We start from the raw sequence: 17870 nt of genomic DNA, 5'->3' as shown, positions 1-17870 counted from the left end.
TTTTAGACAGTAGAGCTTGTGGATCAGTTGCTTCGGAAAGTGGATCCTGCCAAAGACAGAGAACTGTGGGTAAAAGAACACAAAACTGGAGATATCCGACCTGTGGACATGGAAATATAGACTGATCTATAGTTATATATGATGGGTCCACTGAATTAACCAGGCTAATTTTTTTTTAAAAGAGTCAGAAGAGCACAGAGAGACGTTTTTTCCACTACCAGACACCTTGTAATTTATGCCTTCACAGGCTATCTCTGTTACACTTAGTCATTAAAATGGTCCTCATTGTGCTAAGCCTTAAAGCACCAAACATTCCAGGGTTAAGAAACCAGATGTGTACTTCCCACCAGAGGTTCCCAATTGCACGCAGCTTCTAGAAGAAATCTGCTTTCTGGTACAGAGAGCTCTGTTCTTCAGTGACTTTGTGCTACAATCCTTGCATGACACTCTTTATATAGTATGTTAAAACAACCATGCAATGAGCCTCTGGCTAGCAAGTAGATAACTATTTGAACATGATGCAAGAAGCAAGGAAGTCATGAATCTCAGGTCTGTCACTGACTGCTTACATGGCCATCAGCACATCAATTAACTTTTCTGGCTCCCCATCTATAATAAACACACTTCTCACATCAGTGTTGTGAGGATACATATATTTCATATAACAGAATTTCCCACTGAGACAGTGAGAGGATGGCCCTTTTCCCAAAATAGGAAATAAGGCAAAAGGCAGCAGAGAAGACTCATGTCCTTCCAGTTTTATACTCCCTCTCAGGGATACATAAACCCATTAGCTTCTTCATTTCTGTTCTTGGCCAATAGGTAGTAAGGTTGAAAGTGTTATCACCATTATTTATGAGGAAAGACTTGGTTGTGCTATACCTACCTCATTAGCTGTCTGAGTGCCCTCAGTGGCAGGAAGAGGTTATTTACCATGGAATAAATGAGATGTTCAAAACCTTTCTTGCATATGCAGGATATTTTCCTACAGTATCTCCTTAAAAACAGTTTTTTTGCATCTTGTTTGGGATCAGGGTTTAAATTGGCCTCTGTTGGTTCCTTCAGGTGAATAATTGCAACCTTTAGATGCCCTTAATTATAAGGTCACTGCTGGGTTCTTGTCTAGCTAGACTATGAGTTTTAATCTTTTTAGAGCTTGATTTTCAAAGGTGTCGTGTATCCTAGATTGCTATTCTAGATTGCTTCAAATGTAGATACAGGTGCCTTTTGCACAATCACATTCTTAACCTCAGAGTTTTCCTTTGTCACCCTTACTACACACTGCCACATTATTACCATTGCTCTTGGTACTCTCTAATGTTCCAAATCATTCCCTTCCTGCAAATGTCTCCTCAGCCTTCTTCTCTGCTGTGATGCAAACCTTTATCAGACGTTGGCTGGTTTAGTGTCATGATAATTGCATGTTTAGAACTGTGTCACTATGCCATGGTGTTCCTGACTTTTTTGACCTGATACCTACCATATTGCACTTCAGTTACATATTTTTGAATTTGTGACTATAATTTTATTCTCTATCTGGGAAGCATCCAGCACACTAGAACCTGAATCTCCCCTGCAGGACTCCTGAAAAGACATTTGCAGTACAAATAAAATACGATTTGTCTAATTGCCTCTGAGTCTTTGAGCTCCGTTAGACTAAAAAAGTTTCCTAGATTATTCTTCTGCTTTTCAAACAGGGAAATTTTGTGCTGATCTCCCTTTTTCAATCTTATTATTCAGTCACTGTCTGTCCTCAACACAAGAAATAAATGTTTTGGCATACTGATGTGTATTTTTGCTCTCTGTACCTTGCACTTTGGAGGACAGGCGCTCTTTCCCAACCTCACCTCAGCCAAAAAAACCCCCAAACCTTCAACATCAAAAAGCTACTGGGGTTCTTAAGAACTGAAATCTCATGTGAGCCCTGTATTCTCAGATGTATTGTAATTGAAATGAGCAATCTTGAGAACATCTCACCACATTTTTGAACTCTTGATAGCAGAACCAAGCCAGTTATGCACTTTATACAGTATTCTGCTTAATAGGTATCTTAAACCATCTGCTATCTATTACATTTTTTCCCTCTTTTTCATAGATATATGTTATTTTACTTATTTTCAACTGGAAGTATAGTCCATTAGCAGAGATATCTCTCAGGACTGTTTTTAAGCTGCTCTCAGTTCTCATTTGTAGTTTCTGATGATTTGTAATTTCTCTACGTATTTCCAGAGAGTTTTTCTCCAACTACTTCTAGTTTTTGGTCTATTTGAAATGTTACAGGAATGCGTGAGTTGTATAGGACCACAATTATCTTGACGGAAGCTGTATCTTTTTTTCATATCAATAATCTAAGGAGATCACTTGTAGCTAACGTTTGTTTACTGATGGCTAATCTTTACCAGACAGAGCGAACTGTCCCATGGAACTACTGTATGACAGGTGAAATACTTCTTATATTACAAGACTTTGATCTGTAATTGGTGGAAGTGTTAGAAGTTTTGTTGTTATTATACGGTTTCCAGTTTATTTCTGGCAAAGGGAAACCCCTTGCGATATCACACTACGGTTACTTGGGATCAGTGTTATTTGGCCTATTCCCTTCTCTAATGGATCCTCTAATGTACTGTAAACACTATGATGTCTTGTAAGTTAGGGAATGCTCAGGACCCTGTGCTTCTGAATGAACAGCAAGTATAAAGTAGATAGTGACATCTTTGAAGTGGAGCATGGACCCCTAACTCTTTTTATTCATTCTTAAGAAAGTGATGCTAAGAATTTTAACATTCATACATTCATTTTCCATTGAGTTGCAAAAATACAGTCATATCCAGTTTTTCCTTATACGTTAATTCATCCTAAATAGCTTTTCTTCTGGACCAAGATCAAGCTTCATATTGTTACAGTAGCATCTAAAAAGCATGATGATGTTTTAATGTAAATGATTAATAGGAATTACAAAATAAATGACTGAATACATATTGATCTCAGGGATCACCTTATTTGTCCACATACCTGGTGGTGGTTTTTAATGTTTTAGACATCTACTAGTATCAGGCTTTCTTTGTTGGTTGACATACCTACCTTAAATCTTCATATGGCTCTATGATCAGAGACCAGAAAGCAACCTTTGGATGATGCTAATCTTTGATTTAAAATTGGAGGAAAAAAAAAAAAAAAACGTAAAAAAGTCAAAACAGCAATGAAAAGATAAATGAAAATCCCTGTTCTCTTTCTGGGATACTTTTCCCTGTCTGCAGCCCTGCTTGAGCTGCTGAGGGGTAGCTGTACTCCCATCTGTTGCACAGTTTCTGTAAGCATTGAAATTGTTCTTCCTTCCATGCATAAGAGGTAGCATGCAAGCTTGCTCTTGAGTTCCCTTTGTGCTTTATTCATCTGTACAATTTGATGCTGCAGAATTAGCTGCTTTTCATTTACCTCACAGCCACACACTAATGCCGGTTTGGTTTGTGTTCCTGTTTCTTGACAGTGAGCTGCTACATTTTTTTGTTGTTTGTTTGTTTGTGTGTTTGTTTGATTTTCCCTAGCAGGATTTTTTTGTAAAGCCTTCACAGGAGTCTGGTAAATGCTCATTAGCAGTTGTTATTGCTCAGACCTTCTCAGAGGATCTTTAAACTCATCCCTGTCATTTAAGGCATTATTTAAATAGTTGCTGCAAGTTAATCTCCTTAGTCTTTTAAGTAGGAACTTACACTGTTCTTTTGACCTGCTCTCTAGAAGTGCTCAGCATTCAGATTTTGAGGAAGTCAACAGGGAGTGTATCGGTGATAAGACACTTTGAAAATCAAGCTACATGACGGCACGGACTTCTTTTTTTCCTTAGGCTTCAAATATTTGTAAAAAATAAACCTTAAGAAACAAAAATCTCGCTCACTTGAATGTGTAAGAGCTAGCTGCTATACATACAATTTCCAGCAGCTCCGTGATAGGCACTGTGTCAGGCTACATCAGGAGCGCAGTTGTATAGCAGGGGCCTGCTGGTCTCATGGTTCTGATGCCAGCCATCAGAATCCACATCCCAAGGCAAGTGAAAAAGTAACTCTGCCTATCTGTTTATTCAGTTGCACACAGGGAGAAAAAGAGCACTGCTTACCCAGCTGGGTCTTTGTCTATCAAGCACCTTGGAAATACAAACCAGCACCTTTAAGGGCCCCCCTGGAGTGAGTTGATATAACTTCGTGCTGTGATCAGTCTATTGCTCCATTCTGAACAGAAGAAAAAAAAATGTATTTTGCACTAGCACAGCCTATTGGGTCTGTTCCCAGAGAAGAGAGTAAGAGTTGTCTTAGAGGCAATATTGTGTGTACTCAGATTTTCATTTTATAAGAATGCTTCTTCAAAGGACAACATTATAAGAGAAGCTTTCAAGATAATAAGCTTCCCTGATCGCTGAGCTTTCAGGAATGTATACAGGTGTCTTGCTTCACAGCATGTGTTTAAATAAATGAAGGAAAAGGTCCCAGAGGTAGCGTTATCCGAAGCATTGCTACAAATAATTCTTGCTATATGGGCATTCTTTCTGTACTAATACAGTGAGAGGGAATGGCTGACCGGTGTCCCAGCTCCTCTGCACTGTGGAGTCATATGAGGCTTTGCATAGGAGCCTGCTGGGCCCATTTAATATAACTAGGCAGATAATGCTCATAGGTAAATTCGAATAGAAAACAAGCGCATAAGGCAGTAAATGTTTAACTGTCCCAATCAGGTCTGAGCTTCTTGACAACATACTTGCCTTCCTTAGAGCCCTAGCACATCCCAGTAACATGAAAAATCAGTGACAAAATGACCCCTTGTGTCCATTCCTTAATTCAGGGCTTGCTGGTTAGCACCTGGTCGTGACAGCTGGTCTGAGGCAACACCACGTTGATACCTGAAGAATGTTTTTTGGCACTGGGTGTTGGTGTGATGTCCTGTAGCATTTCACTGATCTGACCCTACGTTAGGGAGCGATATGTATCAAGCTTGGCTTACAGGCGTTTTCCAAGAGTTCAGAGCACACAATCTTTCTGTTACATAATGGTGATGTATTCTTTCACATCATTAAGTCCTTGTCTTTTCTGGAGGACTATTATATAAATAATATTCATCACTTTGTTTTATAGTAGAACTTATTCATATAAATATGCAGCATTCAATTCTGATTTTTATTCATTGTTAGTGTGGCCACACCTCCACCGTGGACCTCCACCAGTTTTCAGGACCTTTTCCTTAATTTTGAATTTCAGTAGAACATCTCTGTTGCTTACAAAATTTCATGCTTTTGGATATTTTCTGAGCATGATGAGTGCTTGTTTTTTTAGAGAATTTCTTTTTCTATTTTCTTTTTATATTCTTTTCTTGTCAGCCACTGGGTTTGAAATTGCAATGACTCCTTTTTGTGCTATTCGCTGTTCATTCTTTCTTCCTGGAGATTTTTTTTCTGAAGGGACCAACACATAGCACAATTTGACTTAAAGTTCTAATTCCATGCATTCCTCAGGCAGAAAGTATTTGTGTCTTACTAAGCATCTGATTCTAGCAATCATGCACTAATAAAAACATTCAGAGACTGATAAAAGTTACATTTTAGGTCAATAGCGTAATAATTGCAGGAAAAAATATTTACATAAATTTGAAACATTCCAATTTAATCCCTTCAACTTACATTAAGTTGAACTATTTCTAGGTATAACGTAAGAGACAAACTCAGTGGAATTTCGGAACAAAAGCAGTTCAGCTGCTACATTCAGGTTCGGTGACTGGATAACACTATAATTTTGAATAAATATAGTCTTTCAGGGCCATTATTTCACAAATACCTGAATAACAGCTTGAACTGCAACTCTGCTAAAATTCAGCTAGCAGTTCCCCCCAAAGTGCCTCTTTAAATTGTACCTCATAAAATCATATAAAAGACATTGATTCACCCTATAAATTTCCAAAACTCAGGAGCAGCCAGTATGCACAGATCTTGCAGGATTCTCAGCACTCCTTCCTTGCTCTGCACTGTGAAGTCTTTTAGGGTAATCACACATCAAGTAAACCTGCCTTTATTTCACTGATCATTTACTGTCAAGCACAAACATCATAAATTCTCAGTGCTGAAAATGGAGTAGGAAGTGTTAAGAATATTAGATTTAAAAGCAACTCCGTTACAGGACGGTTGCTAACTTAATCTTCACATCTTTAAATACAGGGATCTCTGCAGAATAAGCAAGGAATCCACATAAAAAAGGTAAAGGGTATCTTGGATGTAAGTAGGGCTGTTTTTTTTAAAAAAAAAAACGCACCTTGACTCTTCTCTTTGAAGTGGTTGCTTAAAACAAATTTTCTGGTACTGGAAGTGTAAAGCTGATCAGTGCTTCTGGGGATCTCATATCTGCATGATATGACAATCTTGTCATTCAAATTTGGGAATGTTTGGCTTGAAATCTCATGTTCCTTCAGTTTTTGAGATGATGACTGAGTCTAAGAAATTTTCGTGTCTATTTACCATTCTATCACTCCACTGAGGAAGAACACTCTTTAGGGACAGCAACGTCTATCATTATGAAAAAAAAAGCAGGTACTAGTACTGGACAAATGGCTTCTCATCCTCCTTAAATATTATCCATTCTTTCAGCAGTCCAAGACAGAGTGAAAAATCCAATTCTAAAAGCAGAGATTCGAAGGCAGGCCTGATCAGTAGTCATATACTAAAGAGTTTTCTACTAAAATAAAGTTGCCTATTTGGTCCTTTTTGTGTAACTTATACTAAATGCTTTCCAAGTTTTTAGGAAAGTTGTCTTTTGCCAGTACTAATGACTTCTTTATAAAATTGTTTAACCAAAATTTTATATCTTTCCATAAATTTTGGCTGAGTAGACCCCTTAAATAGTTCATGTATCCTGCAACCTCTGTCTGGGTAACTAGTAACTATTGGATCAGTGTTTAGATGATGATGTGGCCTTTGTTCAGTAAAGATACATGAAGGAATCACTTACTGAAGAAGTTGAATGCAGAGAAGATTTAAGGGGGCAGATCTTCAGCTAGGGTAAACTGGCCGTTTCATGGAAGCTAATTTATGTCAGCTGTGGATCTTGTCCTTCAATGTTGAAGGCATTGGCTATAAATAATTTTTCTGTCTTAGTGTAAAACAATTTCATACGGTTAAACTGTATTTTCCTATATTGTTCTTCAAATTCCTGTGCACCACAGTGCTCATCTCATCTCCTGTAAAATAAACTGTACAGAGACATATTGAGAATGGTGTTGTCTTTACCCAGTAGTTTTTACTTCTGCCTAAGCCGCACACCTTTTCACTGCAGCATCATCAAAGTACACTGAGGGTGCCAAATGCACGTTTACTGTTTCATTGAGATCAGTGTAATGCTGTTTGAATGTGCAATTGCGTCACTCAGGTGTAATCTACTTGTTCTTATCTATTTTAGATCTCTGCATGATATTTAGACGAGTACAGTTCCTCTAATGTCATTTGTATCACAGATCAACTGAAAAAAACACATGTACTTAAATGATTTTGTTTCTTGAACAAGCAGGTAAGCTGATCGTGATCAGTTGCAAAGCGGTTGTAGTGAAATGGGCATAGTTTCAATGATCTCTAAGTCTTCTACAGTTCGTTCTTTACCTGGCAGTTCCATGTGCTCCATGATGCAGAGAGAGCCCTGAAGACTGTTGTAAAATATTGCTGTTAATTTTCCATTTTGGATATTTGAACTAAAAGACATGTTAGCAAGGATTTTGGCAGAAGTCAAAATCAGCCTTACCAAAATCCTATCTAGTTCAACAGCTGTCTGCGAAAGTGGCCAGTGTGAGATACTTCTGGAAAAACAGAAAAGAGAACAAGCATGTATTGCCGTTGAGGGATCTTGGAAGTAAAGGTATCGTCTGCATATCTCATAGCCCTTAGTGGAGTTTTCTTCTAATAATTTATTCAGTTTTGAACTCATAAAAGTTTAGTTATTGCAACTGCTTGCAGAATGGCATTCCACAGCTCTTGCATGTAGGGCTTTTCATTTTGTTTTGTTTTTAAGATAAAGGAATACAGGAGTTGTTACTATAGGAAATTTCTTACGAATTGATGAGGTAAGTAATTAGAGAGGTGTGTATACTCTTTCTAGAGAAGCAAAAGAAAGGTAGGACCTTGAACAAGTTCCAGGTGAAAGCTTAGTTTTCAGAGCAGAGTGTTTACACTTTGCCTAAAGTAGCCTAAATCTGTTTAAAAATACTCCACATGCTTTTTTTCAGATGCTGATGCATGGTACAGACCAATTTGATGAATACCGAGCAATTCTCCAAATACCGTGGCATATTTACCATGGCATATTTAACTGCACCTTACCAGCAATAAGCATTTTCAGTGATAGAGCGCTTCCATAGAACTTTGAAACCCAAGATGGGGAGATACTTTCACACCCACAATACTTACTGGCACACTAATGTGGAGCCAGTGCTTACAAAGATGTAATGGTGAAATGACCAGAGTGAACTACTGAAATGTTTCTTTGGAAGCCGCACAGCCTGTGACATTTAGCTATAATGGAGTTGGAAGAAGATTAGCAACAGGATATTTTACTCCACTGTACACAGGAGAGCCTGTGCTAGAGTTTGTGTCTAAAGTAATAAAAGATCAGGCTTGATTTCCCAGTGCAGAGAGAGCCTTTGGCTCTCTCAGGTTCCTCAGAAATTAATGTAATGAAATAAATCTGGAACAGCATCAGTGAAGAGTTTTGATTTCAGATTTCTGAGGTTAAGAAGTAGACATGCTTTGTGCCTCAAGCTTGCTACCTGATGGTTCAAATATTCCTGTTAATTATGAATAAAATTATGACAATATCTAGTCTGCATCTTCTGATGTTTCCCTGATCAGCAAAATGATCCTGAAATCTTCAGATAAATACTTAAGAGATTTTCTATATGGTGATATAGGCAATGTGTTAGGAGTGTATTTAAGTTCTACTTTATTGTAAATATTAAGTATAAGCTAAAATCACAAGGTGCATGCACACTGGTGTTTTGGATTGCCTACCGTTCTGCTCTAGATCCCGTTGCTCACACTACCCACACTGTATTTATGCCAAGTATACAGTGTTTGTGCTATTCCCCGCCGGAGCGGAGTAACTTTAGCCTCTCTGAAGGCAGAATTTGAGTGGGAGTCAGTGGTTAAATTATCCCAAGAACTGCTATGAGATGCAGAATGGAAAGGATCTCAACAGATCTTTTTCCCACACTGCAAACCAGTGCTGCAAGTCTGCTGTGACAAGCCTTGGCCCCTCATGCACTTTCACCCTGTTGCTTGTGTACTGAGATGGCTGCAGCTTCATGCTGTCAATGAGAAGAAGCAATAGACTGCCAGTGAGCATTAATGATATTAATTCCTAAAAAAACATAACAAATTGTTAAAATGTCTTATGGCTATATGGAGGCCATATAGCTTCAGATGGAATGTGTTGGGTGGGTTTGCATGAGTTGTTTGGGGGCAATTCTGTGCAATACCACTTAAAAAAAACTAGTTGAAAGACCTCTGTTAAGGTCTGTGGTGCCTTGAATAGTAAGCTGACAAGGGTCAGTTGTTCAGAGGAACAGGGATTTCTTCCTCAAGCATGTTGCAGAGACACTGTACACATGGTCTTTGAACACCATGGGACAGTTGTTTCTCAGTATCCTTATTATCTCGTGATTTCATGTGTGGAAAGAATGAGTAGTATGGTTTGTCATATATGGCAAGAGTCTTGGTAAATAAGAACGCTGCTGACATGATAAATAACTGCAGCAGAAACACCACGTTCCACTTACTGAGGTGCTCAGCAAGCTGCATTTACCTACCCAAGAACCGTAAGCATTTTCCAAAGCAAACAGTTTGAACATTGCAGTAAATGATTGCTTTGCTTTTCAAGGCGAAACTATTACAGAGCCCCAGTAGGATGCAGCCTCCCCAGCCATCAGGATGTATGAGACATTGTTCAATTTTTTGTTTAAAATGTGTGTTTAAATCTCCCAAAATTGTTTACATCTAGACTACTTTGAAATGTTGGACTTTTTTAAGAAGGGAACTGGAAATCGATAAACCCAGCTCAAAAAGAATCTTTCAGAGAGTTCAGATTTTGGAGAAGGTGCAGCTCAGAAAATGCTTAGGGTAAGCTTCAGCTGTGAAGAATGGTTCAGGTCTGACATAGACTTAAAAAGATCCTATAGTGTGTGTTTCTGGCTATGTGTTACAGGTTTGACACATGACATAGCCCCATCTCCATGTCACTTAAAACAAAAGCTGTGAGATGATGGTCCTGTTGGCAAGAAAAAGACCTAACAGGAAGCTGGGGAAAAGATGAGTTGACATCCTGCTAGTAAAAGGAAAATGCTTTAACCAACATGGGTTTTGTTCGTGACAGTCCTGCAATTGCAGCAAATGCAAACTGAGCTGGTTTCAACTAGTACTGACCCAGACTCATATCAAGGAAGCCTCTATGAAAAGGTCTTCTCTTTTCTGACATTAGGCAGCATGAGAAGGTTTTTAGACGAGTTCCCCGAAGATTTACGCCCTAGATAACTGTTGTGGCAAAGGCATCTGAATTTAGTAATCAAATTATTCAGGCACATAGTGAATGCTGAATGCACTTTAGACAAAATTACTTTACACAGAATATTTCAGGACTAGGCCATGACTTGTTTGCTTGCAGATACCATTGCGTATTTGTCCTATGCTGTTGATGCTGTGTTAACTTCTGAGGAGAGACTAATTTTTTCATTACTAATTTTGAACAGTCATAAAATTTGTAAAAATGCAACTTTTCTGACACATCTGATTAATTTCAAAGCATGTTTCAAGAATCTGATTATGTATTTTTTGCAATGATTTCCCTGCAATAAAAGCCTTATTGATCTATTTAAAGAAAATTTTGTCTTTTCAGTTCATTTTATTTCAGCCAGGGTCTGTATGCAGCTATCGTAGGTGCATGTTTAATGCAAACAAATAAGCCTAGAAGGCCTGGCAGAATAAACTGGATTTTGGAGCCATTAACAGCTAATTCTTTTGACAAAAAAAACAATACCTTTGTCACCTAAGATAAAACATTTTTGTACATCTCCCTTATAAAATGGGTTTCTGCTTTACTGTCCCATATTCTTATTCATACCATTCTATAGTTCCCAAACAGTTTGTCTGACTTCATTTTTGTTCAAAGCCCAATAGTCCATAGGTTAGTGAAACTTAATAAAACAGTGCTACGCAGAACATTTCATTAACTGTTTCCTAGTTGTAAGAGAAAAGCTTTTCATAAGGCATGTTCTGTACAAATGAATACCTCTTTTAGGCCTCCACTTTGGAGTTTTGCACAAGGGCTTAAGTGCAAGAAGCTAAGGGTTAGTTTTAAATGGCCATTTCTTAATCATCTTAAGTTTGGGAGCATATAGCCTTCCTTTCTCAAGAGCACTGTATTTCTCTTTTCACACTGTATTAGGTTTCAAAAAAGGATTTGCTAGTATTGCCTCTCTCTTTTGTGTGTGGCAGTTGTGGGTCTCTCTCCCCGACACAAAGTTTAAACAAGCCAGGAAAGCTCTTAACACAAATCTCTCTTGTGAGAGACTTTTAAATTCTACAAAAATATCAAAACAGGTGAAAGACACCAATTGCTCTTAAACTGCATGGTTAAATTGCAGAACCTTATGCTATAGGATGCTGAAGATGTCAGAAGCTTGCATTATTCTGAAATGGATTAGGCTGTTTGAAGAAAGTACCTGCCAAACACTGCTTAGTCCCAAGATGTTGCCTCCGGTTGCAGAAGGTTCTTAACTGCAGCTTTATGGAATATGGGCAGGTATTGGAGGGAAGAAGCACTACTCATGTGCCCAGTAATGCACTCTTCCTTGGCTGTTTATCGTTTTCCACTGCTGGAGACAGAATGCCGAACACCAAAAAAAATCCGGGTTTCAAGGGTGTGTCAAGGGGGCTCATAGGTTAGAGTTTGCTCGGATTTTGTGGTTAAAACAAGCTATCTCATGGACTCACAGCCCAGCACCTCCCCTCAAATCCTTCTGTGTCTGCCTCAAGGATGAAAACTGTAAGGCCTAGTTGCAAGAGCACGTATTTATTACATGATCCTTGCTAACACATTCCATGTTCCTGTCCTGTTTTTGCTATAGTCAAGAAACACCCTAGATGCTTGACAGAAAAGTAGTTAAAAGACTCATCATAAAAACCAGAACAGAAGTAAGCAATCTTATCTACCAGGTGACTACATTTGTTTACAACAATTAAAATATCTGCTAAAAATATCACTGAAAATGAAGCTGCAAATTCTCATGAACACAGGAGAAACTGAGTTAAGTTGTTTATTTTTTAATATAAGGGGGGGTGTTATGTCTGGCATAGTTTTTCTATGTATATTTCTTTACAACCAACTCTCTTCCCTTGAGGAACCCCAGGAATATTTTTGGGTGCCCTTTCACCCTCCCTCGGAGGTCAGAGCCATTTCTGCCTCTCACAACGCAGGTTTTAGCTTTTGGCGTGTATATGTCAGTCTCTTACACCAGGTGTCAGTGTGCCTCACTTTTTGCTTTACAGAGCTTCAGGCTGGTTGTCTTCAGAAAACTACAGCTGTGTCAACTGAAAATTGCAAGATATGTTACCAAGATAGGAGGTGGATCCTGTGCATGCACAGAGCCAACAGCATAGAAAACAACCACCTTACCCACAGTTGCTTAGTTTTTTAAAAAAAAATCTTGCTTTATTGCCAGAATTGCCTCACCCTTACCCATTTTTAGAGTCTACCCTCCTGCAACGTATCCTGATTTGGAATGGAGAAATGAAAGAGGAGGTGACAGGCAATTTCCTGTGACAGGACACGTCCGTGTGACATCTAACTGCACGATTTTTTTTGTATATGATCCTGATAGTCAATACAATCAGTCAAGGACAGCATCGCATCTGCAGCTTCATTACATGCAGCCGCAGTACACTGCTCAACCCTGAACTGCAGTCCTTGCCAGGGTAGTATCTTTTCAGGGAAAGGCTTTGCTATTAATTGTAGTTACAGGGCAGAGCAGTGGTGGTGCAGCACTGGATTTCTTGAGCAAGGGGTAGGGCATAATTTTCCAGCTAAGGGCAGAAATAGTGCTGAACCTTTGTATCACTGAGATGTACAACCTTAGAAGCATGCTGCTGGAAAAGGAACCGCACAATCCTCTCCTGCACAGTCTTCCTCCCTAGGATCACCCTAGTGGAGTTACTTCTTATGTCTTTTAATGTTTCACCGCTGCCCATCATAAACAGTCATGTTTCCATTAAAAAAAATAAAAAGTGTGATCAAGAATAATGGTGTCCGGGAATAGCAAATGCAAGGCATACTCCTTGAAGAGGGAACAAGCCGTGAACTGAGGATGACCACAGCACAGGCAGTGCCCTTCCTGAGCAGGACACAACCCCACAGGCTCTGAACGTTGTGGATAGAGCAGGGCACTGGTAATGGGCTCCATTAACACCGTCAGATAAGGTGAGGTCATGAACCAAGTCCAAGATGCTTCCGGGGGTTCAGTCAGAAGCAGTGGGAAATGAGGCCAGACAGGACTAGGAGACAAGGCTACAACACAGGACCAAGGTCCACCTAGGAGACAGGACTGGAGAGAGCAGCACCTACAGCATAGCTTTGACAAGGACTAAGCCTAGGCCTAAATTAAGATGGAGCTCCTGGCACCCATTGGCAGAAGATGTGGGTTGAGGCCCCACATGAGTCTGGTCAGGGCAATCAAGGTCTGCAAGTGTCCTCAAGGCCCTAAGGACCTGTTTGTCCTGTCTCCATCTATCTGTGCTGGTCACTGTACAAGTACAAGAAGGAATGATTCTGCCTTTTAATTTAGGACAGGAGGAGAAACACACCAGGGTGTAGAAGGGCAGAGATGCTCAAAGTGTTTTGCACTGTTTGTGGAGAGAGTCTCATGGGATTGTTGAATAGAAGAGGTCATTACTACTGCTCTGAGTCAAATGTAAAAAGTTAAACCTTGCCTCACACTAAAAGCAAAATGGGCTGAAAATGTTTGTGGAAATCTCACAGTATTATTTTGACATACGTCTTCCATGAGGTCTTCAAAAGCAAAGCTATGTGCAAAATTGCTGCAGTCGTTTTAAATTTTGTTCTATGAATCTTTCCTGGTTTGCTACATTGGTGCAAACTACCTTTTTGCCTACATGGTTTCACTGAATACAGTGGCAATTTCTATGTTCATCAGTACTGATGGTCAAGACAAGATGGCTAAAGGAAGGCTGTTTGCGTGCTTCCGTTGAATCTGACCGCAAAATGCAATGAAGTTTTGGCAGTCAGGAGTTTCTATCCTGAGTCAAACCACAAAAATATTGATTTCACATTTCTTAGAAATGTGAAAAATCTGACTTGTCTGAAGAATCTTGCTTGTCCAAATTACTGTCTCTGCCCTTATACAAATGAAAAAAAATTACAAACATTCACTAGTGAAGTATTTATTGTAGGGACAAACAGTACAGCCTCACGGGCTAATGCCTTGTGCTCTGTTTGCACTGTTTTTTCACAAGTCCCTGAAGGTAGAGGATAAGAACTTTTAACTCCAACTAGTTTTCACTTCCTGTTGTATAAAGCAAAAACCAAACACTTTTAGTCTCCTGCAGCTACAGCATAAATTACAGACTTTTTATTTACAAAGCTAGACTTTTTGTACACTTGGCAAATGCTTTAACACTATATGATTTGCCTCTGTTTGCTTAAAGAGACCAGAAATCTCCTTTTATTTCAGCTGCTTATATGTATTTAAGCTGACCTTGCCAATGTGGTGATATTCATCATTCTCCACTCACAGATTCAGGCTTCTGGAGTCATCGTGAAGTCTTCCTACTGTCTTTTCACTTTATGGCAAGTCTATTTAAAGGACAGAAAAAGGAGAAAGGGTGTGGGATGGTGCTGTAGTTAAGGTAAAAGTGTGAGAGCAGAGTCTAGTGCTGCTAAAGTTTTTAACACTACTGATAAGTCTCAGAAATCTTTCCTGTCGGCTCACATTGTCATGAAGATACCTGCAGATTTTAGCAAACAAAGCATGAAATGTGTTCCAGTTGTATATTTTGTAATATAATTAACTGCCTAGGTGTTGTTGTGCTTACACATCTTGAAGGAATGTGTGCAGCCAACACCTTTTATTGCTCTTGCTCTATGCTTTTTCTCAGTTTTCTCTGTTGCTGAAACAAACTCACTACTTGCCTCTCAAGTGTATGAAGAGTAAAAATTTAGATTACACCGAAGGTCCACATAGTACGGTATCCTGGCTTGGACAGTACCCATTAATTATCAGTTCCTTAAAGAAAGGGTGAAAAGCAAGCTATATATTGTGATACTTCATGATACCACTGTAGAATATCCTTTGAGACTCTGGTAACCCGTGTTCAGGGACTCTCTTCCCCAGGAATGACAGTCTTGTATTTAATAGCCATTGACAGATTTTTTTTTCTCCCATGAATTCCTTTCTGAGCTCATATAAACTTGCCGTAATATTCTGTAGAAAACAGTTGCACTGTATGATGCTGATGAACTGATACAGTGATTTTCTTATAGTGATATGCTATATGAAATCCCACTTGCTGCTAGACTGCACCTACCCAGCTTGAGTTGTTTAGCTCTTGTGCTAGAAGAGACAGCTATTTGCCTTCTCTATTCCTCCCACGATCTGACAGATTACTATCATATTCCTTCCCTCCTACCCCACTCATTTGTTTTTCAGTGTGAGCAGTTCTGGTCCCAAACGCCATTCTTTATCCTTCTCCTCTGTGCCTGTCTCTAGGTAGGAAGTCCAAAACTACACAAGATATTTAAGGTGAATGTCAACTCATCACAACATAATCTCGGGTGTCTAATTCTTTCCTAATAACACCTAACACTATTTTGGGGTTATTTTTCTCCTGACTGTTCCTGTGTTCTGTAATTCCTTATCCTAGAGTTAATAGGAACTTCAGTTAACAAGTATAGGAAAATTTGATTTGATGTCCTTGAATTTACTTTCATAGAAATTATTCTGAAATTATTATAGATGCTATTATCTAAAACAGTTACACTGAGATTTGAATAAAGCTCAATTATCAAATATAAGACAAGTATAACCTCTATGGATATGCTACAAAAAAGAAGGCCTAGAGAATAGTTTTGGCACAGACTAGCAGTAAAGGTATGATGGTTGCAGTATAGAAGTAAGGTATGAAATCCTCTCCACCAGCCATGTGTGAAGCTACTGGAGAAGAAACCACCAAAGTGTTGGCTATAGGCAATGGCTCCAGCACAAGGATGCTCTTGTCTAAGTAAATTCTTTCCTTACATTGATGCTCCTTCTCCTACTTTTGGTCTTCACATTTTGTATGCATTAGACCCACCCTTCACTTCCAAGGACTCTGAAGGATTCGAGTTGCCCCAGTGTTAGCTTCCCCGAACGTGTTAACAATAGCTGTCCTACTTTAGTACTTTGCTCAGCCTTTGCCAAAGTTCTTGTTTTCCCTTGACGACTCCACATAACTACGGATATTAGATCAGCACAGCTGGTTGTAAGCATGCAGCCCACTGCTCCCAGCAAACAATATACAAGGTGTGTGGGTGGACAAACTTCCTAGGAAAAGACAGATAACTGAATAGCATCTAGTGTTGTTCACCCAGCAAAGTCATCACTCCACCTAACCATAGGCAATCATCATCTCTTCACCCTTTCTTTAGGACCCTCAGCTTTGCCCCCAAAACTGTTTGTTCTGTTTGGCTTCATCTCCCTGGACCATATGCACTCCTCTGCCTCGTACCTGCCACATACGTAAAAAACAAAACAAAATCTGCCTTACACAAGAAGGTACATTATTCCCCAGATGGAGATCCAACCTCTTCTTCCTCCCAGGTGCAAATTAAACATAATAATATTTATCAGTACCAGAATCTTCTTACCTCCTGCTCATATCTGGACCTCTCTCTGCTCCAAGGATTTTATTTGGACTTCATCTTTGCTCTGTACTGGTTTTATTTTCTAGCCAGAAGCTGCTGACTGCCTTTTAGTCACAACTGTTCCTGTTTTTTAGTGGCTTTGTCTCTGATAGTCTTGCATTTGGCCTTTCTTGTCTAGTGCATCCCTATTTTCCTCTCAGCCATCATGGGCTCCTCTTCCCACCATCTCTCCCTCTTTGTACAATTTCTTCTGCTCAGGCAGATTCAACTCCGCATTTTAATAGTGGCTCGTTCCTATGAGCTGTCCAGTGAAGGATCAGGCCTCTCCTTGAGGCACATACTACTTCTCTGAAGTGCTTGTACACAAATGCACACAGCATGGGGAACAAACAGGATGCATTAGAGACCTGTGGGCCGTTACAGGGCTGTTATGTCATTACATGCGCAGAGACATGATAGGATAGCTCACATGACTGGAACGCTGCACTGGCTGGCTACATGCTCTTTAGGAAGGACAGGTGAGGAGGGGGGAGTCACCCTTTGTGCGACAGAGCAGCTGGAATGTATGGAGCTCTGCCTAGGGATGGATAATGAGCAGGTCAAGAGCTAACGGGAAAAGATGACAGGAAAGGTGAGTGACACTGTTGTGGATTTACTACAGCCCATTTGATGAGGAAGAGGTATCTCACCTGCAGTGCTGGGTCCAGTTCTAGGCTCTCCAATACACAACAGACGTGGAGCTACTGAAGTGAGTCCAGTAAAGGGGTACTAAGATGATTAAGAGCCTGGAGCATCTCTCATATGAGGAAAGGCTATGAGAGCTGGGCCTGTTTAGCGTGGAGAAGAGAAGACACAGGGGGATCTTGTCAATGCATATAAATATCCAAAGGGAGGATGTCAAGAGGATGAGGCCAGACTCTTTTCAGTAGTGCCCAGTGATAGGACAAG

The 17870-nt window shown here is 39.6% G+C and overlaps 1 protein-coding gene across 5 annotated transcripts in view; it reads left to right on the top strand.

Moving 5' to 3' along the window:
* GAS7 (growth arrest specific 7) overlaps nt 1-7243 on the top strand; it is a 104707-nt gene extending 97464 nt beyond the window's left edge. For all 5 annotated transcript variants that reach the window (XM_062591469.1, XM_062591470.1, XM_062591471.1 and 2 more), the window contains one exon: nt 7-7243. In XM_062591469.1, coding sequence (XP_062447453.1) covers nt 7-120 — 114 coding nt within the window. In that variant the 3' untranslated portion in view covers nt 121-7243. The remainder of the gene's footprint in view (nt 1-6) is intronic.
* The last annotated feature ends 10627 nt before the right edge of the window (nt 7244-17870 follow it).

Source organism: Rhea pennata, chromosome 19 (assembly GCF_028389875.1).
Source record: "Rhea pennata isolate bPtePen1 chromosome 19, bPtePen1.pri, whole genome shotgun sequence".
Classification (NCBI taxonomy): domain Eukaryota; kingdom Metazoa; phylum Chordata; class Aves; order Rheiformes; family Rheidae; genus Rhea; species Rhea pennata.
This window is presented reverse-complemented; position numbering and strand designations above follow the sequence as displayed.